Here is a 24,267-nt window from a genome sequence, read left to right on the forward strand (position 1 = left end):
TGTCTCACTGTAGAATACTCTATATCACTGTGCCTTATTTCTTGTTAACTGGTTAGATACACTCGTGCGAAATCAGCACCTATGAACCTTTAAAATATGTACTAGAGTAATCGTCTATGAGCCGAGACTCCAAATTTGACCAATTGGTACCATCCGAGGGCACCAAACTTAACTATACTTTTTTGATAGGTGTATGTATCTGGATCTCAAAACAGCATGATGGACTTTTCTGCAGAGTAGCTTAAGGTAAAAAAAAAATTTTAGTAGAGAGGTGGTATTTTTATAAAATTTTAATAACATTTTTCTGTATTAATCTGTTTATCAATATATAGATAGTTTTAATCGTACAAACTGAAATGCACTTATCAACATTCACCAGGAATTCATTTTGAACTATCTCCAGCTAATTAAGGCATCACAACATCATTGTAATCCAAGATGGCCGTCAATATATTAACAAATCGTACTTTATAACAAGGAAATCGTAATTTATCGCATTTTACATCAACTGGGAAGATATTTTAATCCAAGATGGTCATGAAAATGGCCGCCAACAGTAAGCAGTGGCCATATCTTACATTCTACATATATTCCCCAAAAAATAATTTATACTTCAAATACATGTTGTTGGGTTTTTTTCATACGGAAAGCATTTCAATTCTGGTAATCACTTATACAATACAGATACATTTTATCATTACATGAATCCAATATGTTAAGTATCACTTAAAACAATCATTTTGAAACCAACTGCTACGTTTTAAAGGTAAACCAATCCTTTGATATGGATGAAATAGTTCACAATGCCAACATTGCTGTGATAAATGGGCATATGCACGCAAGTCACCAGTTACTAGTGTTTATACGAATTATGTATTGTACACACATAACAGTTTGCATGTATTACATACAATATGTTTTATGCTAATATGCTGCATTTGATCCAAATACATAATCGTGAAGCATATCTCTACAGTCTTCAAAGTGACTAGATATTCTCTGTAGATAAAAAGAATGGACAAAACTGGCTTCTACGCTGTTATCAAGTATCTCCAACTGAATCCATGCAGCATTGGTATCAACCTTTAGAGATGAGGATCCTTCCTTTATCACTGTTAACAGTTAAGAGGTGGGCAGTGGAGTTCAAGAGCAGAATAGAGTGTCGAAAATTATCCAAGACCAGGGAAATCTTCAGCTGACACTACTAAAGAAAATGCTAATAAAATACAAGGATGCTCGAGACTCACCACACATCACATAGCCAATACAGCAGGCACTTCTCGTGAGACAGTTAAGGAATAAATTGGGTATAACAAATTTTTCAGCACGCTTGGTTCCAATACACCTAAGCACCTGCCGTTGTCATGGCTGCTTTGAATTTATTCATCATCCTCCGTAATCCACCAGGAGGAAACCTGCAACACTAGTGTGATCCAGGCACTCGAGCATCGTTGGCAGCAGTGTGTAAACCGCGGAGGGGATTAAACTAATAACAACAAACTCCGTCAGCGTAATATATCATAGTTAGGCTTAGAACCTTTGAGTCATCGCTTATAGTTTTAGCATTCTCATGTTCCATCTCTATGTAACTGATATATACGTTATCCTTGCATTGTGTCAACCAAGACAATTTATCTAACATAATGTATAATCGTGTGACGCCAACCTTTGTCACCATAACATGCAAATTACTAGTATACCTGGAAATGATCGGCCATCACCAAATGAACTTAGTGGCTAATTATTACCAGGATTAAAATGATTGCACTGTTTTAGCATTTGTTCCATGACAGCTACAGTTTTCATTCAAAAGTTGGTATTGTTTATTGAAAGCTACACCGAATTATTTGCATAATTTCAGATATGCTTCTTCCGATTTCTGTCCAAATGATAGAGCTACTGGCAATGGGAAACAGCAATGAAAAAGGTTGCTTCTGATTTGATGACCCATGACCTTCCAGGCTGTAATAATGCTGCTATAATATAAAGGGTTACAAAAGCAAGAGTTACCAAAATTTGGCCTGAAGCATTTAAACCTGTTAAACCTGAGGACTTCGATGCTGATATGAACGAGTCACCAGGAATGCTACATTTATATGGTACAGACGTTGATTGGTGAAAATACGAAGCTTTAGGTCACTTCCACAAGTAACTATTCCACATGGAGCATAACCATGCACCCTCTGAAATGGTCCGATTCAGTGCAGCTCTTTAACCAAATTTAGCCCACTGGGTAATGTTGGTGTTCAAGGTGATGCATTTTATGTCTGTGCATTGTTAGGCCAACTAAGATTGGATGATGTATATTCAAAATCAATAATTTTTGCTAGGCAGCAATTCTTTTTTTATATTTGATATGGCAACTCGTTTTGGTAAAACAGTATACGTATAACGGAATAACCGGATTTATATACTAGACATTACAATCTTACGGAGAGAAAACTTGATGGACGAGTCTGACGAGGCAAATTGTCATGGTCAATAAAATGTAGTGATGAAGTACATATATATTATATATGTATGTATCCATTATCAAGAGACAGAAAATGGGAATGATAAAAACTGATTTCACAGTTTTTACCAAAACATCAGTTATAGACTACAACCTGCCCATTTATCGCAGCCAGATTGGCATTATAGACTTGGTCTATATGATGTAACATTTCTCCTAGATAGTTTAAAAAACGATTGGTAAACCCTTAAGACATAGAGGCCAGCATAAGAATTATTATTTTAGATGACATTTTAGAAAACTTTACTTGTAGATATAAATGTATTTTTAATGGATTGAACACCCTCAAAACTTAGCAATTGGTTTCAAAAAGATTGTTTCTGTTAATGAATATAACGCATTTCTTTGGTTTTGCAGCCATTTTGTTAACCATCTTGAATTCTGAAAAATACCCCCTATAAGACCATGTATTTGAAGTAAAAAATATTGTTTGGGGTAAAATAGAATGTAACATATAGCTACTTCTTACTTCTAACGACTATTTTCGGGGCCATCTTGGATTTAAGTGATAATGCAATATCTCAGAATATGTTGTAAACGTATTCCTTGGTGAATAAAAATACTCAATTCCTAACTTTACAGTCTTGCTATAGTTGATGTAAAATGAAATACATTTCAATGTTCTTGTTCTGACTACTATAGTGGTAGCCATCGTGGGTGTAAATAATGTTGGAATGTCTTGATTAGCTGGGAGTAGTTCATGAACATCAACAGTTTCGTCATTGTTAATAAAGTATTTGAGATGTTTCCAGTTCTGTTTTAACAGCCATCTTGGACGTCATCTTGAATATTTCAAAATGTTCAAGGATACCACATTACACCTCTCGGATCCTTAATCAGCACTTACGAAAGATACAAAAATCACAAAGAACATTGTGGGCACCGATCTACAAGGTTTATAAGTGCTTTAGAAAACACTAAAACACGAATTTATCAGATTTTTCGACCACCTGAATGATAAATGATAAAAAGTGTGATACCTAGGTAAAGCTACCTCATCGAAAAGTTCATCATTCGTTTTTGTTTTGTCCTGTGGTGTACTAAAACATGTATAACAGTTTTGTTTGGTGTCCTCTGATGGTCTGGCTGATGGACTATAAGTCGAGTTGGGTGGATTAGCTAATGTTAAAAAGAGCACACTCTGATACAAACATTACTGCAGCTTCAAATATAGATCGATGTTTATTACGGCCAGTTGCCCACAATATCTGTGGCAGCCCACCAATACACTTTACAACCAAAATGCAGTCAGATTATCATTAAACATGAAACACCGTGTTTCAGACTGTTTCTTGTCGTCTTTCACTAGGTTTGGTAACACCAGACAAGAAACCCAGCCATATAAGCTGTTGTTTGTCACCTCTTTTCACAGCGCCATGTTTTAAACAGTGTATTTCAATATTCAGTTTGTAAATGTTGTGTTGAGGCCAAACAAAATAAATTTCTGGTCTCTGGTCAGCACGCGCGTCAATTTTGACCTCGCGCATCAACATTTTTCTTTTTAATTTCCCGCGGTATGACGTCGATTTTTGCCGGGATTTTCTTGCTATGACGTAAAACCGCATTTGCAGCCAAAATGCGATCGCGCATGAACTAGCACGTGCATTCTGATTTCAAGTTGAATATGCTCCTTATTTCGGTATCAAATATACCAACATTTTCTGTGAAATTCATCTCATTGCCGCATCAATTCTGGAACTTTTCTTTTAAAAATGTGCCTAAAATACAAAACAAATACAATATTTCCACTTGTAGCGAATATCTGTTTTCTGTAGGTCTGTGGTACGAAACTGCTCAACAACTCTTACACCTGGAAGTAACAGACATCGATCTATTAGGCTCAGTTTTAGTCTAGTCTCAGCAACAAATTTAACTTTGATTGTAGTACCCTCCGTCCGCCGTGGTTATTATCATAAGTTCGTCTTCCAATTCCTTGGTCTTTTTCCTTCGTTGGTGTCGCGTCCACAGGTACGCTAAAATCCCTATAACAACCATACCAACGGCGATACCGCACGATATACCAATTATCAGCGGAATGAACCTATGTATAAGATTTTTAGGCTTACCCACACTGCTAAGAACTGTTGGTACGATATCGTTTCTAAATGTCGTTGTATTTGTTTCTTGTTTTGGTTCTTTGCTAGGCAAGGCATTGGAGCCGCTTGTTGTCTTGGCAGTTGGCCGTTTGGCAGTCGAGTATGACGCGGTTGTATTTGTATTAAAACTGGTTGTCATTGTATTATTTATTATAGACGATTTCGGTGATGTTGATGTGGATGTAGGTGCTGTCGTGGAGATTGCACGCGTTGTATTGGCATCGGGTGTACTGTCTTGGAACTGTTCTGTGGGCTCAGAAGTGCTGACGGATAACATCGTTGTGACATTAGCAGTGTCAGTGGTTTTGGTTGTCACATGATTTGTTGTTGTATAGAGTGTTGATTTATTCAAAATGGTGACCGTTGTAGTTTTCGTCTTTCCTGAAAGGGAATAAGTTGTAGACGTTGCTGAACCTGTTGCACTGCGCTTTTTTGTAGTTGCCGTTGTGGAAGTAATTACGGTTGTTAATGGTGTCGTCTTTGAAGTTGCTGATGTCGTAGTTGATGTTGTTTTCAGTGTCGTTGACTTCGACGTTGTTGGTGTTGATGGCACTGTTGACACTACTGTAGTTTTTATATTTGAGAAAGAAGTCGTAGTTGTACTTCGTTTTGTTGGGGTGGACGTCTGTGATGACGTAGATCCGAGAGAAGTGTTAGTTGTCACTAATGACTTAGTTATTTCGCTTGTCGATGGCATGTGCGTTGTAGCCGTTGTGTATGTTGTTGCTGCCGTAGTCGTTGTATCTGCAAGTAAGACACTAAGTAGTCGATTAAATCCTTTGAGACACACCTCAACATAGCTTGAACTCTTTTGAATGAAAACATTTTATTACATTTCAAATTGGATTGTACATTCATTATTCATCTGAGTATAGCCTTATTAATAGTTGTATATACTTACCTTCTGTGACACCCAATAGCCGATGTGTATTTTTGTGCTGGGTGTCGTTAAAAATTCATTCATTCATTCATTCATTCATTCATAGCCTTACTATATAAAACAATACGTTATTCATTTGATTAGAATCTTATTATACAGTACAATAATATACAATGCCAGTGACAATGACATATACACTATATGCAGCTCACCATGTAGTCTATAATATAATATGCAAGGCTGTTTTAACAGTTTCTGATCGTTCAGGTCGCTTCGCCAGTTTTTATTTGCACTGCCGACAGCCTGCTTTGTACTTACGTAACCCGATTTCGTGAATATCTTTTGCCCTCAGGTCCAGTCAATTACCGTACATACATCGAGTTAAATAGTGCATACAACGATAAATTTCATTAATTAAACCGTAATGGAGGTCGCTATAGTTGTCACTTAAATCAGAAGTGGCTATATGCACGACAGTCGTAAAAAGGGAATATGGGTTTTAAACCACATCGATATATTGGTTAATCCGTGTTTGTTGAGATTAGAAACGTGTACGGGTACGGGTACGTGTGGGTACAAGTGCAGTAAAACATCTGCTATCCAATAAGAAATCAACACAATTCCAGATCAGAAGTAAAGAGAAGTGGATGTTTATTTGCAACTGCTGCCTGTCATAGACAACGATGACGAAATTCTACTTTTGACGCAGGAATCTTTGGTGTCGGCAGTATTCAACCACAGCCGGCCTCGGTGGCGTCGTGGTTAGGCTCAATGAGTAGGTGTAAACCACTTGCACCGACCAGTGATCCATAACTGGTTCAACAAAGGTCATGGTTTGTGCTATCCTGCCTGTGGGAAGCGTAAATAAAAGATCCCTTGCTGCCTGTCGTAAAAGAGTAGCCTATGTGGCGAAAGCGGGTTTCCTCTAAAAAAAACAGTGTCAGAATGACCATATGTTTGACGTCCAATAGCCGATGATAAGATAAAAAAAAAACCCATCAATGTGCTCTAGTGGCGTCGTTAAATAAAACAAACAAACTTTATTCAACCACACTTTTAATTTAGCAACTTTGACAGAAGATAAGTGCTGGACAATGTTCCGATTTAAAAAGAACCATATAAATCCATTCGGAGCGCTCTCGGTATTCCTGACAAAGTAATCTGTAAAAATGGAACTGTACTTTCGGGCACAGAAAGTCTTTGCATTTTACTTCTAAGATTTGCCTACCCAAATTAGATTACAAGATTTGTCCCCGGTGTTTGACAGGCCAGCGTATAAACTTTCATACATATTGAATGAAATACTGAACATGCTTTATGAGGAGCATTCTAATCTTCTAACTGATCTCAAACAAAATTGGTTAAGAGCTAATCATGTGCTTCAATATTCCATAGCTATTTCTGAAAGTGGGGCTCCACTTGATAACTGTTGGGGATTCAAAGATGGAACGGTTAGGCCAACATGTAGACCCAGTACAAATCAGCGCATTGTCTATAACGAACACATACGGGTACATGCATGAAAGTTCCGGATCGTCACGACACCAAGTGAGATGATCGCCAACGTGTATGACCAAGTGGAGAGTAAGCGGCATGATGCAGAAATGGTTCGTATGATCGGCATTTTTTGCATTTTTGGACAAGAAGGTCAGTCCTCTCCCTTGACCGTCTTCCATCCATTTGCATTTTGCCGTTCTTTGATAATACAGTTGCTATATTAGGCCATTTTGTTCTTTCTGAAGACGAATGTTATCTGCTGGCTTAAGTCTTATCTTAATTTTTCTATTAACCATTGCATCTGAAAAACGAAAGAAAAGGGAACTCATATCGTTTAACAGTTTATCTATGTATTCTGATTATAAAATATTTATGTTATATCAGTCAGCGGCTTGACTACTATAAATGTATATGTTATATTACTTAATGAAGCCACAATAAAATCACTGTTTGGAAATGGCAACCAACTGGTACTGAAGGAATAAACAATCCGTTACAAAAATCGAGTAAACAACACAAATAAATAAAAAAAAAAAAAAAAAATCAAGGATGCACCCAAATTCGAAGAGGGTGGGGACAATAACCAGGTTATCAATTGTATTTGGCCTAATACGATCGCAGATCCAGGAGAGACGCAGAGGGATGCAGCCCCCCACCCCACCCCCCACCCCCACCCCCACACACTTTTTTTTTGGCCGATGTTCCCAAAATTTGTCAAAAACTGTTGAAACATCTCTTTTCACTTCGCATTCACATCCCCCTCCTCCCAACCCGTGGATCTGTAGTTAGTAGGGTAATATATATATATATATATATATATATATATATATATATATATATATATATATATATATATATATATATATATAGATAGATAGATAGATAGATAGATAGATAGATAAATACCCAGCGTAAGACCATACCTCTATTCTGTTGAAATCAGATTATATTTGTATATGGGAATATTGGTACTTTAACTCAAATATATACCAAACATTCAGATATAGGACAGGTTAACAGGTGCGAGAAACGCGAGAGGCCTCAATTACGATGGTTTACGGATTAAATTCGCTAATTGCATATTATATAACTGCTACAAAAAGTATACTAATAGATTAAACGCTTTCGCTTTCACATTAATGTACATTTTCCATACACAATTCAACTTAATGAATTTTTTTTTTAAACCCACACGTAATTCACTTACTTGTAGCAGCCATTGTACACGTTTTTGTCAACGTGTAAACTTGTCGAGAAATCTTCTGACGCGCATAGCTTGATGACGTAATCCGTGGGTTTTTTAAATACACGTATCCGTACATGTACACGTATCTAATCTCAACCTCTCTTATGTTGGTTATTGGAACAACATTGGTCTAGAAATCGATTTTATATAACCTCCTAACCGACACCACAGAAAGACCATTGATGGTGAAATACAAATCACTATAACACTGTTTGAAACGAAATAAACATGTATTTATTTATTTGCTTATTTCTTTTTTATTTCAGAATTTTTGTGCATAATCATACAATATACATGTTTAAAAAAAAATGTCAAACCAGCATCCAATCTACAGTGGGTTAGTTGTTAGTTGGTTAGTTGTTAGTGAGAGAGAAGAGGGTGTAGTGGTCTTACACCTACCCATTGATCCCTTAAGAACTCGCTCTAGGTGGGAGCCGGTACCGGGCTGCGAACCCTGTACCTACCAGCCTGTGGCTTAACTTTCATTTTCCGTTGCCAACGGAACAAATATATAAAGCAAAAGGCATTGTCAAAAATGAGGAAAGATGCCTATAATAAATAGACAATTTCATGGTGTTTTACGAATACGATTTTTATGTCAACTCGTGGTGTGTGTATAACATACATGTATTTTCACTCATTGCTTCGCAATTCGTGAAAATATGGTTTTCACACATCACTCGGTGACATAAAAATCGTATTCGAAAAAACCCATGAAATATCCTCTAAATACTTGATATAATGGCTCAGTGGGAAGTGAGAGGGGAAAACACACACAACACAACACAACACAACACAGTACACACAAATACACACAAACACATGCATACACACATTAATTAAAAAACACAAAACACCAGTAAGAAAAGGCCTTTTAATGGGACGGGAAGTTTATTTGTGGTTTTTATACCTTAAAAACCACAATGAACTCCCGTCCCATTATATAGAGGTGCCATGCTACATGTATACACATGATATATAAACTATATAAACACATGCCAGTCCATGAATGAATGAATGTTTAACGACACCCCAGCACGAAAAATACATCGGCTATTGGGTGTCAAACTATGGTAAATGCAAAACAAATTTGTTGATCAACATAAATATAAAAATTAAAGAGTCAAACATGCCAGTCCAAGTCAGAACTGCCAAACAATGTAAACAAAACAAGCTAAAGTTAGTATATAGAGAATAATACATGAGTGGCTGTTAGATACCATTTATCTCACAATGAGTTGTTTTCAAATGTATCTAACGAGTGAAAGCGAGTTTCATACGTTTTTAAACAAAGAGTTGCGAGATAAATGGTATCTTACGGACAGGAATGTCTTATTCTATTTCTTACATATCCTTAAAAACAAGTTTTAAGCAAATTTTAACATCTTTTTCGACTAAAAGTTATTTACAGCCGTTGCATTTGTAGCTGACTTACGCGTCACAGACACATGAAAGCCAGGTTAAATAAACGTCACAGTCTAATCAATTTTCATCGTGCTGGTTTTTTATTGGACGTATGGCATTGGTGACCTAGTCATCACCTAGGAGCTGCTAGTCGTATGTCTTGAAATTGTTAACACATGTACGTGTACATGTACAAGTATGTGTAATCATAAATAACACGTGGTGTTCTTACCACCGGGTGTGTAAGAAAATTATTTAGTAGATTATGACACACAGATCAAAACTTTACAAACTTATTACAGTTGCAATTGCTCAGGGCAATATTTTTGTAATATCATAGTATAGTGCCAACTCCTTTTGGATCCATGTAACATTTGGAATTAAACATTCCAATGACGTTAGTTATCAATATGTTTACATTCATAGGATCATTACCAAATAGGGTTAATCCTATCACATCCCCAAAATAAGTGTATCAAACTTGCTATTTTATGTTTACAAAAAGAACAAAGTGGTCACTGAATATATCCTTTGCTGTATAAGAACCTACTTATGAATTAGGCTATATTGAAACTGTATTCTCGGTGCAGCGAAATGGCACTGTATTTATCCAGTTCCAGTATTGTTTCTGATATATTTTCTTACTTATTTACTTACTTACTTACTTACTTAATTAATTAATAATTTTCACGTGTTTATTTATTTTAGTATTTATTTTACTATTGATTTACTTACTTATTTACTTAATTACTTGTTTATTTATTTATTTTCATGACTATTTATTTTAGTATTTATTTACTTACTTTTTTATTCTTGCTTACTTACTTATTTATTTTTATGACTATTTATTTTAGTATTTATTTAGTCATTTGCTCATTTATTTACTTAATTACTTACTTACGTGCTGATTTATTTCCATGTGTTTATTTATTTTTGTATTCATTTACGTTTTTACTTATTGACTTACTTATTTACTTAATTACTTACTTACTTACATATTTATTTTCATTAGTTTATTTATTTTAGTATTTATTTACTGACTTCTTGTCTGTTCTAACAGTATGTCAATTCTCGGTGTGTACAGCTGTCGATTTGGTTCACTGACCTTCAGAACAGTTGTAGAGGCGGATGTCGTCGATGGCGATGTCGCTGACGAAGGCGTCTTTCCGTGTACCGACGACGACGAGCTGCAAACAGACGGCTACAATCAGACCCATGCGCGCTAGTCGAAAAACTCATTGTCTACGCTTTTCATAATCAAAAATAAAATCTGATTTCATAAAATCTACACTAAATAATACTTTCACATATTGCTGGAATGAAAACGTAATGGTAAAGACATGCGGATGATGATGATTGTGATGATGATGATGATGATGATGATGATGGTGGTGGTGGTGGTGGTGGTGGTGGTGGTGATGATGATGATGATGATGATGAAAATTATGGTGATGAAAATTATGGTAACAAAGTAGATAATGATACCCATGGCATAATATCGATGACGACGATGCTGCTGCTGCTGCTGCTGCTGCTGCTGCTGCTGATGATGATGATGAAGATAATGGTGATGATGATGTGGTAGGTTTGGTGGAGGTGATGACCATTATAACAATTTATAAGTTCAACTGTAGTTTTGTGTTTTGTTTATCTGTTTGACATGGGTGGGGCATTTTTCGGAGGAGGGATTCCGTGCTTTGCAATCACTGTATACATTGGCAAGATATGATGACTAGATAAATCTCTATATTTTCGGTCACTGGCCAAAAATATAGGTCACGTGACATAAGCCCGACTCGACTCGAGTATTTCAGAGTAGATTTTCAATAAACATACTCTTTAAATTATTTGTTTAAGTACAATAAATACAAATAACTTTTAGTTTTGCGATAACAATACAAAACTTGTATATTTATTTATGAATTAGAATTTAGATGCGCCTTTTTAATGTGACAGAATGTAGCTAGCTTCTTACAAATAATGACGCCATGTATCTTGTATGACATCATACGGCAAAAGCCTTGCTAGGTTGACAATACTCGATTTGCGAACACAAAACTTGAATAAGTAATGATTTTCCGAATATTCCTGTAAGATTTAGGATAAAAGAAATAACTGGTTAATGTCTTAAGATATCGGCTTTATCCTGCTCAGGTTAATTGGCCAACGCAGCTCGGCAGAGCCTCGCTGCATTCGCCATTCTAACCTTCGCAGGATAAAGCCGATATCTTAAGACAATAACCAGTTATTCCATATATATATATATATATATATATATATAGAGAGAGAGAGAGAGAGAGAGAGAGAGAGAGAGAGAGAGAGAGAGAGAGAGAGAGAGAGAGAGAGAGAGAGAGAGAGAGAGAGAGATTATACGGATTGCACTACATCTCGTTTCCGTACTTGAAAGTCTTCGTTTTGCGACTCAATCTTGAACACTCCACGATGCCACTGGTTGCCTTGGTTACCAGCGACGTAGAAGTCCGGTGATATGTCATCTAAGGTGTCCATGCTAACAGGTTTGACATACACCTCCAGACTGCCAACAGCTGAAACAAGAACGCTAATATCATACTGATTGTTATTATAAACACAGATCATACAAAACGTGACTTTTGATAAACAATTAACATGCCTGTCTTTTACAGAACCGTTTACAGGTTTGTAAATAGATGATTTTTCAAATTTAACAGATGTTAGTGAGTTAATTATCAAGAGTTGTAACATTATACAAATATTTAACAGCTTTCCCTGCACCAACCTGACATCCTCGTCCTCTGCCGCTAATAAAGCTGGTCTGACCCACGGCACTAACAACCGCCGATATTATAAGAGTATAGTAGGTGCTTACAGGTGCCTCTTGAGAATGCCAGAAGTAACTACTGAACAAACTCCGAAGTGGAGAGACAAGGACTGGGATGTGGAGGTGGTGAGCGAAAGAACTTGAAACATAGGAGGAGTTGCCAGATCAGGAAGAAAAGAGATAGAATTCAAAGGTCAGAAAGGAAAGGGGGCATTTGGTGGGCATTTAACAGCTTATCGTAGCCTAGCATTGTGTTAATAACGGGTCATTACCGTATGCAAAACTAAAATTAAAGAACCCAGCTAATTTCACGTCGAACATGTAGTGCGGTAGCGTGCGTTATGTTGCTACATACCGTCCTCTCCGTCTGGTCCGAGCATGTGGTACCAAATCTCCACACACATCTCACTCAGCTTGGCGGGATACGCAGGGGAGATAAGCTTCGCCTTGTCGCCGCTGTTTCGTGGTGACGAACTCTCTATGAACATGTAGTGGCCTGTAAGGGCACCAGAAATTATGTAACAATATTTGTTTTGTTTCTATTAATTTTGTTGTCGTTGTTATTTAGTTTGGTTTTTGGTGGCGTTTTTGGTGGGGTTTTTTTTTTTACTGTTGTTGTTTCTTTGCTTGTTTGGGGGGTTGGTGGTTGGTTGCGGGAGTGCGGGGGTTGAGGGTGTGTGTCTCTCTTTGTTGAGTATTTTTCTTGTAGTTCATGTTGTTACATCGTTTTAAAATGTATTTGAAGAAGCTCGTATGTACTTAGAAGAAGCGATTTTTCAGTTTTGAATACTGCAGTATATGGTAGTAGATGGGATTACTACATGTGCAGTTTGGACTAGCGTCTGTGTAGTTTAGATTAATGTATATCCAGTTTAGACTAGCACACGTCCAGTTTAGACTAGTACACGTCCAGTTTGGACTAGCACACGTCCAGTTTATCCAGCGTACGAACGTCTGAGGCTAGTGCATGTCCAGTTTAGATTAACGCCCAAGCAATTCTGCTAGCGTATGCATAGCCTTGCGCGTGAAGTTTAGACTAGTGCATTACCAATATGGGCATGAACAGTTTGCATTAGCGCCTGAACAATTCATACTAATGCATAAGTAGTTTGGACTAGCGTATGAGCTTTGGTAACTAGCATAACATGAACAGTTTTGCTAACGTATCAGCGGTTTGAACAAGCATATAGGCAGGTTGGAGTAGCGTATAGGCAGTTTGGACTAGCGTGTAGGCAATTTGACTAATTTCTTTTAGCGTGTAGGCAGTTTGACTAATTTTTATTAGCGTATAGGCAGCTTGTATTAGCGTATAAGCAGTTTGTACTAGCGTATAGGCAGTTTGGACTATCGTATAGGCAGTCTGTACCAGCGTATGAGCAGTTTGGACTAGTGTATGAGAAGTTTGGACTAGCGTATGAGAAGTTTGGACTATCGTATGAGCAGTTTGTACTAGCGTATGGGCAGTTTGTACCAGCGTAGTGTCAGTTTGGTCTAGCGTATGAGCAGTTTGTACTATCGTATGAGCAGTTTGTACTAGCGTATTGTCAGTTTTAACTAGCGTATGAGCAGTTTGTACTAGCGTATGATCAGTTTGAATTAGCGTATGAGCAGTTTGGACTATCGTATGAGCAGTTTGTACTAGCTTATGAGCAGTTTGTACTAGCGTATAGGCAGTTTTGACTAGTGTATAGGCAGTTTGGAATAGCGTATGAGCAGTTTGGACTAGTCCATGAGCAGTTTGGGCTGGCGTATGAGCAATTTGGACTAGTGCATGAGCATTTTGGGCTGGCGTATGAGCAGTTTGGACTAGTGCATGAGCAGTATGAGCGTATGCTTTGATATAGGTACATGCCCGTAGGTCAATACTAAATCGCATTAAAAATTAACCTTGTTTAAACAAAACAAAATAAAACTCATTACCAAGTGATGCGTTCATAAACGTGTGATCGAACTGTGGGCCCGTATTCATCGTAGGCGTCACTCCTGATGTTCGTATCCAGTCAAAATCATCCTTGCTTCCTTGACTCCACCCACAAAGGTTGGAATCTTCAAAATCACACTTGAAACTCAAGCTGGCTGCAAGTAAACATTTAATTTATAGTAAACAAAGCTTGCCCCTCCTCCGCAATTGCATTTCCCCCTCCAGTGTCCATATTGGTTTGTTTAAAATCCAAACAAACGGCCTTGGTGGTTTTTTGGTTAAGTCATATACTGGATTCGCACCCCGATCTCAGCTCCTACCCAGGGTGAGGTTTAATGTCTCAGTGATAAGGTGTAGGATCACTACACTCACTTCGCTCTCTCACCAACCACTAACTGTGCGTCTCGTCTACACGTCATATCCTTACCTGTGAGTCTCATCTGCACGTCATATCTTTACATGTGTCTCGTCTACACGTCATGTCATTACCTGTGCGTTTTGTCAACTTGTCATATCCCTACCTGTGTGTCTCATCTACATGTCATATCCCTACCTACACGTCATATCCTTACATTTGAGCCTCATCTAAATGTCATATGCCTAATTACCTACACGTCATACCCCTACCTGTGCGTCTCATCTACACATCATATCCTTACATGTGTGTCGCATCTACACGTTATATCCTTACCTGCACACTCATTAACATGTAATATCTTTACCTGTGCGTCTCATCACGTTATATTCTTACCTGTGCGCTTTCAATAACACGTCATATCCTTACCTGTGCCTCTCAATTATATGTCATATGTTTACCTGTTATATCTTACCTGTGTCTCTCATCTACATGTCATATCCCTACCTGTGTATCTCATCTACACGTCATATCCCTACCTGTGTATCTCATCTACACGTCATATCCCTACCTACACGTCATATCTTTGCATGTGTGTCTCGTCTACATGTTATATCATTACTTGTGCGTTTTGTCAACTTGTCATATCCCTACCTGTGTGTCTCATCTATATATTATATTCATACCCGTGTTTCTCATCTACACGTCATATCCCTATCTATACGTCATATCCTTAAATTTGCACCTTATCTACACGTCATATCCCTATACTACCTACACGTCATGTCTTTACTCGTGTGTCTCATTTACACGTCATACCCCTACCTGAGCACGTTGGAGGGTCGTCACTCCATCTCTTTCCGTCGCATGTTATCACTTCCGGTCCAGATCTTTTCAGTCCAACTGCGCACTGGAATTTATACAATGCGCCGCTGAATGACTCGATGATTTGTGTGTTCGGTAAATTAGTAATGGGAGGGCATCCTCGTGCTAAATTAAAACAAAAACAAAAATAACAAGTTATGAAGTTGAATGGTGAAACAAATATGTAAACAGAACATTGATATTGTGCACGTCGAGTCTGATAATTTTAACGTCATGGCAACACCATACAAATTCTATGCGTTATTCATTACAGATTTGAAGCTATACTGTATGTAGAGAATAATACACGAGTGGCCGTTAGATACCATTTTCTCACAACGAGCTGTTTTAAAATGTATCTAACGAGCGAAAGCGAGTTTCATACGTTTGGCTTTTTGCCCAAATAGTAAACTGACCAAGCTAGTCTCATAATACTTTTAGAGCTTCATGATATACATGGTTGTACATGTTTACTTCAAGGAATGAACTAGCTAAGTATACAGCAATCATATACCCTATACCTATGTACAAGCCTTGAAATCACCATCATATGGTGCCTATAGCATTAAGAATGATTCCATTCTTAAGATAATAATGACATAGCCGTGTTTATGCCTTTGCAAACTGTTTGATTCATCAGTACGTCAATAATTTGTAAAGATAGTTTTATTCTGATATGCTCTGGTTCTGGTTCACAATTTGAAATACAATCGTCGGCTCGGAACAAGATGTACTGATAGCAGGCATATCTTTGAGATTGTTCATATTGAAATATCTGGTACTCATACGGAATTCGGTCCAACTTTGGATTTTCCATTTATTTGTGTTTGTCTGCCTTGTTAGCCTCCAAATGAGGTTATTTATTTTGTAACAATTTTAGCTAAATGTTTGGGGTTTTGTTTTATCATTGGTATGATCCATTACCAGTGACTGTGGTCTAACACATGCACCAGAAACATAAAATTTCAAACATTTGCTCCTCCAGTGAGAGCCACCTCCAGTCTATCAATGTTGTCCCAAAATAGATTCGTCTGTATCAGGCTAAATGGTGGTTGAAAACTATTGAAGTGCTAACTCGTGGTAGCCTCTAGTTGCAGAAGTCATACAATTTGTCTTCAGCAGGGAGCATGACACACCCTGTCCTGTTATTTTCAATGTCTAAATTAGTTCAACATAATTATGAAGGTAGTAATGCATTAATATTAAATTTTAGGAAACATATACAGCTGAATCACTTACCACTCCAGTGTATTAATGCAGTTAATAAATAGGTAAATTTGAATATAATAAAAATGTGTTGTTTTGATATTTTAAGTTGTGGATTCAACAGTATGTCTATTTGTGTGTGGCCATGTTATGATACGTTATTATCTTCCATGAACTCTGTACAAAGATACAATTTTAAACAATAATACCTTTGTAGTCATGGTTATATTACAAATATAACAATAAATATATGATCAATATGGGGTTTAAATCAATAACGTAGACTTTTAATCGGTTTTAGTCTAATGCGAGATCATATTAATGGCATCTCACCAACATACAACGTCAAATTAACTTCACATGCAAGACCTAAGTAGTATTTAGCAGCGTAATATAGATTTGTTTGCAATAAAATCCCTGAAACAGAACATTCGAGGATGTCAACCTACACTTACTATTGAGAAATGGTGGAAATTGCACTACGTAATGTAAAAATAAAAGTGTTACTTGAGACCCTAACCTTCTAGGGATGACACGATTGCTTCTATTTCTGAAATTCATTATTCCACTAACTTGCTCTTCTGTTATTTTTGCTTTGTCTAATGAATATTTTATAATGTGTTTTATTTAGTTACTGTTAACAAGTCCAATGCAATATTGCTGTTGAGGAAATAGGGGTAGGGTTGCAAAATATGTATTTACACAGAAAATCCTGCAACAATACTTTATTTGTAGGATGTAAATAATAACTGGATGTCCAAATGAGCGTCTATAATTAGAGCATTTAAAGAGAATATTTGAGGTGCTGAGCCTAAATTTTATGTTAAATTTCTACTGAAAAATAAAACTGTGTGAATTGTTTTTATAATGTTACAAAAAGTGTTATATGAGACCCTAATCCTCGAAGGATTTCAATATTGGTAACATATCGGAATTCTCCAATCAATTATCTCCCAATCCTCCAATTTTTTATTCTTAAATACTCTAACAAATATTTTACAATGCTGTCAATATGCTAGTCACCCTTTAGCAATTCTGTAAAAATATAACTGTCGTGAAAATGGGGGTAGGGTTACAAGACGGGTAGATACACACAGAAAATTGTGAGTCCCGCAATGCTATCATAAATTTTCCATCCTTATGGATGTAGGCCTTGACAAAAGTCTCTACGAGCATTCGTCTCCTCAGATGGTACTGACCGACCCCTTTGGCTCATTGACTATTACAGCCGTTGCACTTGTAGCTGACTTACGCGTCACAGACACATGAATGCCAGGTTAACTATACGTCACAGTGTAATCGATTTCCATCGTGTAGCTTTTCATTGTTGTAGTGCATTAATGATCTGGGGCCTAATTCACAAAGGTCTTTAGGCTCTGTTAGACAACAAAGCATCCTCTTTGCAAGTCTTTTAGCATTGCACTGCGAGATTGCAACGTTGTGAGAGTTTAGTGAATTAGGCCCCTGGTCTCACCTGAAAGTGTTAACTTGAAATAACATACATACTTGTGTTAACAACCCATGTGTTATCAAAAATAACGAATGGTGTTCTCACCAACGGGTGTGTAAGAACGTTTTTCTTACACACCCGTTGGTGAGGATATTATACGTTATTTTTTATAACACATACGTGTTAACACATATACCTGCGATAACAGTTTACAGACATACGACTGGTTGCATGTAGGTGATGACCAGGTCACCAATGTCATACCACCCAATGAAAAAGCACGGTAGAAATCGATCACTCTGTGACGTACAAGTTAACCTGAAATTGAATTGTCTGTGACGCACAGGTTAACTTTAAGCGCTAGGGCCGTACATAGGTTTTAGTTGGAAAAGGCGGTTAAATTTATTTTAAAACTGTTTTCTGAAGATATGTCAGAAATAAGAATTCTACATAAGTGTCCGTTAGATACCATTTACCTTACAACTCGTTCGATACGTTTTTAAACAAATCGTTGTGCGATAAACGGTATCTAACGGCCGCTCGTGTAGTAAGCACCGTTTTCTTTTCCCTTACAAGGTCATATCTGGTGCTACTACCACCACCACCCACACAAAAAAACAACCAACAAACAAACAAACAAAAACCAAAAAACGTACGCCTATTTACTAATTACTGTAAACTGATGGCAAGTGTGTTCTGTATTGTGATTAGTTAATTAAATTCTTTTTCCGGTGTCAAATGAAAATAACACCCAGAAAGTTAATGACGTCAGTAGAACGTTACGTCATTAGTAATTGGAGCAGGCGAACCTGACGATTCAAGGGTCTACCGTTATATTGTAGCCAGGTATTTGTTTTCAAAAAATGCCCAATATACAGTTAGTTCCGTAGAAAAACGATTCAGTTTATGATGGGCATAACCATATTGAGTTTTTAGATTTGCGGGTGTTATTGTCTATTTGATCCCGCAAATATCATTTTTGACCGAAGGAAAGTATATATATTTAAACTCTAAATGGATAATAATAGTTGGTACACTGGTGGCACCTAAGTCTGCGCACCTAAGCATTTGTGTTATATTTTAAAGTTAAAATCTTTCTTTTAAAATATGTTTCACCGCCATTGTACAATGGAACAATAAACGTGTTACTACTGAATGTTATTTTAATTTTAAAAGAATTTAAACTCATGTCATGAGCGCATGTTTAGTGGCACACCACCACCACCACTACCAGCCCCCCCCCCCCACCCCCCCCCCCCCCCCCCCCCCCCCCCCCCCCCCCCCCCCAGCCCCCCCCCCCACCCCCGCCCGTATTTACTGGCCTGCATGACGGCACATAAGCCTCCGCAGCAAACATTAAAACAGCCCACGTCTGTCGCTGATATTCACAGAAACAACAACAGGTATAGGATCCGACTTTTTGTAAGTTTTAAACAACACGCACTTCCTATTATAGTCCGTTTCAGAATTTTTTTAGATTGTGCATATGAGATAAATATAAATGATGTTCCATGCTCCTTAGTTTCGTAACATGAAATGACAATATAAAAAAGGCCAGTGTCAAACTTCATTATCATTATTCAACAAAAGTTGTCTGTTATTAACTGTGTAAATGATCACATTAGATCACATATGGTTCATTAGAAATATAGAACAATCAATGATAATTTTGAAACAGACTATAGCGAAAAATAGGCAGTGTAAGCTTGGTCGTCTGGCAGCCATGTTGCCGGTTGTGTCACTCGGAGGGAAATTCAAAGTATTGTGGATGTTTACGTTAACAGATAAGCACCATCCCACATAGTAGCACATACCACAGCCTTTGATGTACCACTCATGGTGCACTGGCTGGAACGAGAAATAGCCCAATGGGCCCACCGACGGGGACCGATCGAAGACCGACCGTGCAACAAGTGAACGCTTTACCACTGAGCTACGATGCGGCTAAATAACTTCATCTTTGAAGTGAATATCTTACCGATGCACAGTGGTGGGGGGTGACTCCACGTGGTTCCCTGCATACAGAAGGCGTACTTGGCTCCATATCGAGTGTAGCGTTTCCGGCAGCGAAAGTGAATCATTTTCCCCCTAGCACGGATTTTGATCCTCCCGTTCACCAGCGTAGGCCGAGTACAACCAGGTTTAACTGAAAACAATACACAGACATCTAAGTCACGAATAGCATAATTACAATATTTTATGGAATATGGCAGCAGCAGACATCTTGTGTTCTAGACCCGGATGTTGGAATTCCACAATAACAACCATTCATAGCCATGTGTCGTCTTCCTGGCTGATTTAGTTTTTTCATTCCATTTTCTCTATAGGGTGTGTACTACCAAATCAAAATCCATTGACGACTACCTAAAGCGTATCAATTGACATAAACACCACAGATATAAATACTACCACCCCTCACTCTTAAAATAAATCAGAAAACATTGGGGGTGAAGCTGCTCATTTCAGAGATAACGGATAGCGTCTATGACTACCCTAGCTCCGCATAAAATTTTAGAACTTTATTTTACAGGTACCTCTCACATGTTTCAAGCACAAGGCTAATTGACACAGTGGTACTAGATGAAATAAAATTGCATACACTGTTTGCCTAGATGAAACTATTTTTTACACCCAACACACTCACATTTATTACCAATCACAGGACTTGTGGTATTAACTTCTCTGTCAAAAGTTCGCGTGCACCTCGAACTTTGACCCAGCTGGAAGTTATTTGGTTAATATATGCTTTGTTGGACTGAAAATATTTAATTTGTTGGTAGTAAACTGAAAGGTGTTAAAATTAGTAATCTATGGTGCTTTAGAAACTGTTAATCACATTTATTGAAGATTTTTTCAACCCAGAATATAAACATGAATACAAGACAAATTTATCATCGTGTGTTTTAAGTTCTTCGAGTGAAACCAGTATGAATAACTTGGCAAACTGAAATATGATCATACGCGGGGCGTTAAAGATGTCTGCAACGAAACCAACTTTTTTATTCAAACCATAATATCGAATTAATGACGTCAGACTGATCCCTTCCGGCCATAAAACCCTTTGGAGCATGACCTTTTTAAAAAGCTACAGGTCCATGCCATGCTGTGTAGTCCAGGGCCAGTTGTCGACATATAATCTCCCGTGGGAATTTAATGAAGAAAGTAGGCAACATACACCATTGTGAAGCTTAGGCCTTGGAGATTTAAAACATATTTGGTGTCATTTTTTCCTGACAGGTTCAAGGTCACATGTCACGGTCAAAGGTCAAGAATTGTTAAATTTAGCTTCAAAGGTTTGTTAACGGAATCAATCCAAGAAAAACGTGTACATATTGAATGAAATTAATAATACATAAGTGTTTATGTCGACCCTAACATATTTAAATATATCTATTTTCCCTCGAGAAATTCAAGGTCACATGTCAGGGTCAAATGTCAAGAATGGTTAAATACAGCTTTAGGGGTTTGGTAATGGAATCAATCCAAGAAAAACATGTACACACTGAGTCAAATTAATCATGCATCATGTTTTTACTTCTATTCTAACATATTTACATATATCAATTTTTCTGACAATTTCAAGGTCACGTCAGGGTCAATGGTCGAGAAATTTTAAACACTGCCTCATAGGTTTTATAACTGAATCAATCCAAGAAAAACATGTACATATTGAGTGAAAGTAATAATACATAATGTAGTTATGTTTGTACCAACATGTTTACATGTCACGATCAAAGTTTAAGAATTGTTAAATATAGCCTCATAGGTTTGATAGCAGAATCAGTCCAAGAAAAACATATACATATTGACTGAACTTACAGAGCTAGCTGTGGCACTCGCCAAATTTATTCATTTGGCGAAATAATTTTGTGTAATAATTGATATTGTGTTAGAAAACAACTGGGTTTCTGCGATTTTGTTTTCTGCTCACCCACTGCTAATCCTGACTTAATAATACATAATATATTAATTGTATCCTAACATATGTACATATATCCATTATTTTTCCTGACAACTTCAAGGTCACATTTCATTGTCAAAGTTCATGAATTGTTAAATACAACTTTGGAGGTTTGATAACGGAATCAATCCACAAAAACGTGTACATATTGAGTGAACTTAATAATTCATAATGTATTTATTTCTACTGTAACATATTTACAGTGATACGAGTGGTTTGTAGCAATTAGGTATATATCGAATAATATCTTAGCGGTTCAAAGTGTCCTTTAAATACCATTAAATACTGCTATGACTGATATTGATGATACATTTCTCATGACTAAGGGTGATACCATTATGAGGAATTAGGATTGGCAAAGATACTTCCTGTTATATTGAAAATCACCATCTTCACAACCACTCCTTTTGTGATTTATTCGAGGTTGAGGGGTTCTATTATTTATATTTAAGATGTTGATGGTGATTAAAAAGTTGCATGTGGTAGATGTCAGATTTGATTTGATGGGTTATACCCAGATGTATAACACATATATTAATAAAACAATTGATTTGTGTCATTCAATGTAACTAAACTATAATAATTGCTTACTTACAAATGTAGTTCACCAAATGTTTAACAACCAATAGACGATGATTAAAGGGACATTCCTGAGTTTGCTGCATTGTAAGATTTTTCCGACTAGTAAAATATTTCTACGATATATTAAATATATTTTCTTGTTTAGAATATTAGTGTCTGTATATTCAATGTATTTCTGCTCATCTCAATATTTGAAAGAAGCCCAAACTGGATTTTGTCTTCAAATAAGTTTGTCCCATAGATGTTCAATCGAGTTGAGATATGGCGATCTTGATGGCCATGGCAGCACATTAATGTTCTCATTCTGTAGGAAATCCATTGTTACACGTGCCGTATGCGGCCTGGCATTGTCCTGCTGGAAGAGTTCTCTCTGTCGATCCAAAATGGGAAGCATGTGACGGCGAAGAATTTCATCCCGGTAACGTACAGCTGTCAGGTTGCCTTGCACGAACACAAGTTCACTTCTGTCGGTGTATGAGATGGCTCCCCATATCATAACACTCCCTCCACCGAATCTGTCAACTTGGGCGACGTAGTTGTTGGCAAAACGTTCACTGCGGTGTCTGTAAACACGTTGTCGTCCATTACGTCGCTGTAGAAGGAAACGTGACTCGTCGCTGAACTTGCTGCCATTTTCCTCAAGTTCCACCCCTGTACATTCGTGCACCAGTGAACACGTAAATGTCGATGTTGACGTTGCAGAACGGGGCCAATATACGGTCTCCTAGCCCGTAAACCAGCTTCTCGAAGTCGGTTCCGAATGGTTTGTGCAGACACCCTTCTCAAACCAGGTATGCGTCTAACAGTGTTCGTTGCTGTGGCAGTTCGGTGACGCAAGTGCAGAACTCGGATGTAGCGATCTTGTGCTGCAGTTGTTATGCGAGGTCTTCAACTTCTGGGCCGGTCTTCAGCTGAGTGAAACTGCTGGTACCTGTCCCAGAGACGTGAAATGGTGACCTGATGGACGTCCATGTGGCGTGCGACTGCTGACTGCGATTCACCTAACTATTGCTATGTTTCCATTCGGCAGGTTTAGTCTTGGCATCTTGTAACTCGTCTACGTCAAAATGGAAATGAGGCATCATTGCGAGCATTGCAGCTTTAAATATCTATCACTGCCCCAATCTTTCCCCCGAGTTTCACGTGCATTCGCCAAAATCTGACCATTTCACGTCAATTTCCTGCAATTGTCGCACAACGTGCCACAACGTGCGTTAAATTTGTTTTAGGGTGCATTTGGGCATGCATTCCAGGAATATTAACAAACATTGTCATTCAACAACATTGTACAAAAAAACGATATTTTGTAAAATCAAACACTTTACTTCTTTCCCTATCACCCTATGCGTTTCTTTTTGGACAGAGTATAGAACGATCAGAAACACGTTTAATATACACCCACTAATATTTTATGCAGAAAAATATATTTGATATGTAATTGCAATCGTTAAAAAGTCTCTGTTAGTCGATAACATCTTAAACATTGCAGCAAA

General features: G+C 37.5%; 1 protein-coding gene across 2 annotated transcripts in view; it reads right to left on the reverse strand.

Moving 5' to 3' along the window:
- Positions 1 to 471: 471 nt before the first annotated feature.
- LOC121380959 (MAM and LDL-receptor class A domain-containing protein 1-like) overlaps positions 472 to 24,267 on the reverse strand; it is a 30,740-nt gene continuing 6,944 nt past the window's right edge. The window contains exons 2-8 of one of the 2 annotated variants that reach the window (XM_041510009.1): positions 20,210 to 20,377; positions 15,537 to 15,701; positions 14,356 to 14,511; positions 12,791 to 12,931; positions 12,036 to 12,181; positions 10,741 to 10,822; positions 472 to 5,352 (exon numbers count right to left, since the gene is read on the reverse strand). In XM_041510009.1, the coding sequence (XP_041365943.1) occupies positions 4,382 to 5,352; positions 10,741 to 10,822; positions 12,036 to 12,181; positions 12,791 to 12,931; positions 14,356 to 14,511; positions 15,537 to 15,701; positions 20,210 to 20,377 (1,829 nt within the window). In that variant the 3' untranslated portion in view covers positions 472 to 4,381. Of the gene's footprint in view, positions 5,353 to 6,531; positions 7,287 to 10,740; positions 10,823 to 12,035; positions 12,182 to 12,790; positions 12,932 to 14,355; positions 14,512 to 15,536; positions 15,702 to 20,209; positions 20,378 to 24,267 lie in introns of those variants that run through there. The other variant, XM_041510010.1, reaches the window with a different exon arrangement.

The sequence above is a fragment of the Gigantopelta aegis genome, chromosome 9 (genome assembly GCF_016097555.1).
Source record: "Gigantopelta aegis isolate Gae_Host chromosome 9, Gae_host_genome, whole genome shotgun sequence".
Taxonomy (NCBI): Eukaryota; Metazoa; Mollusca; class Gastropoda; order Neomphalida; family Peltospiridae; genus Gigantopelta; species Gigantopelta aegis.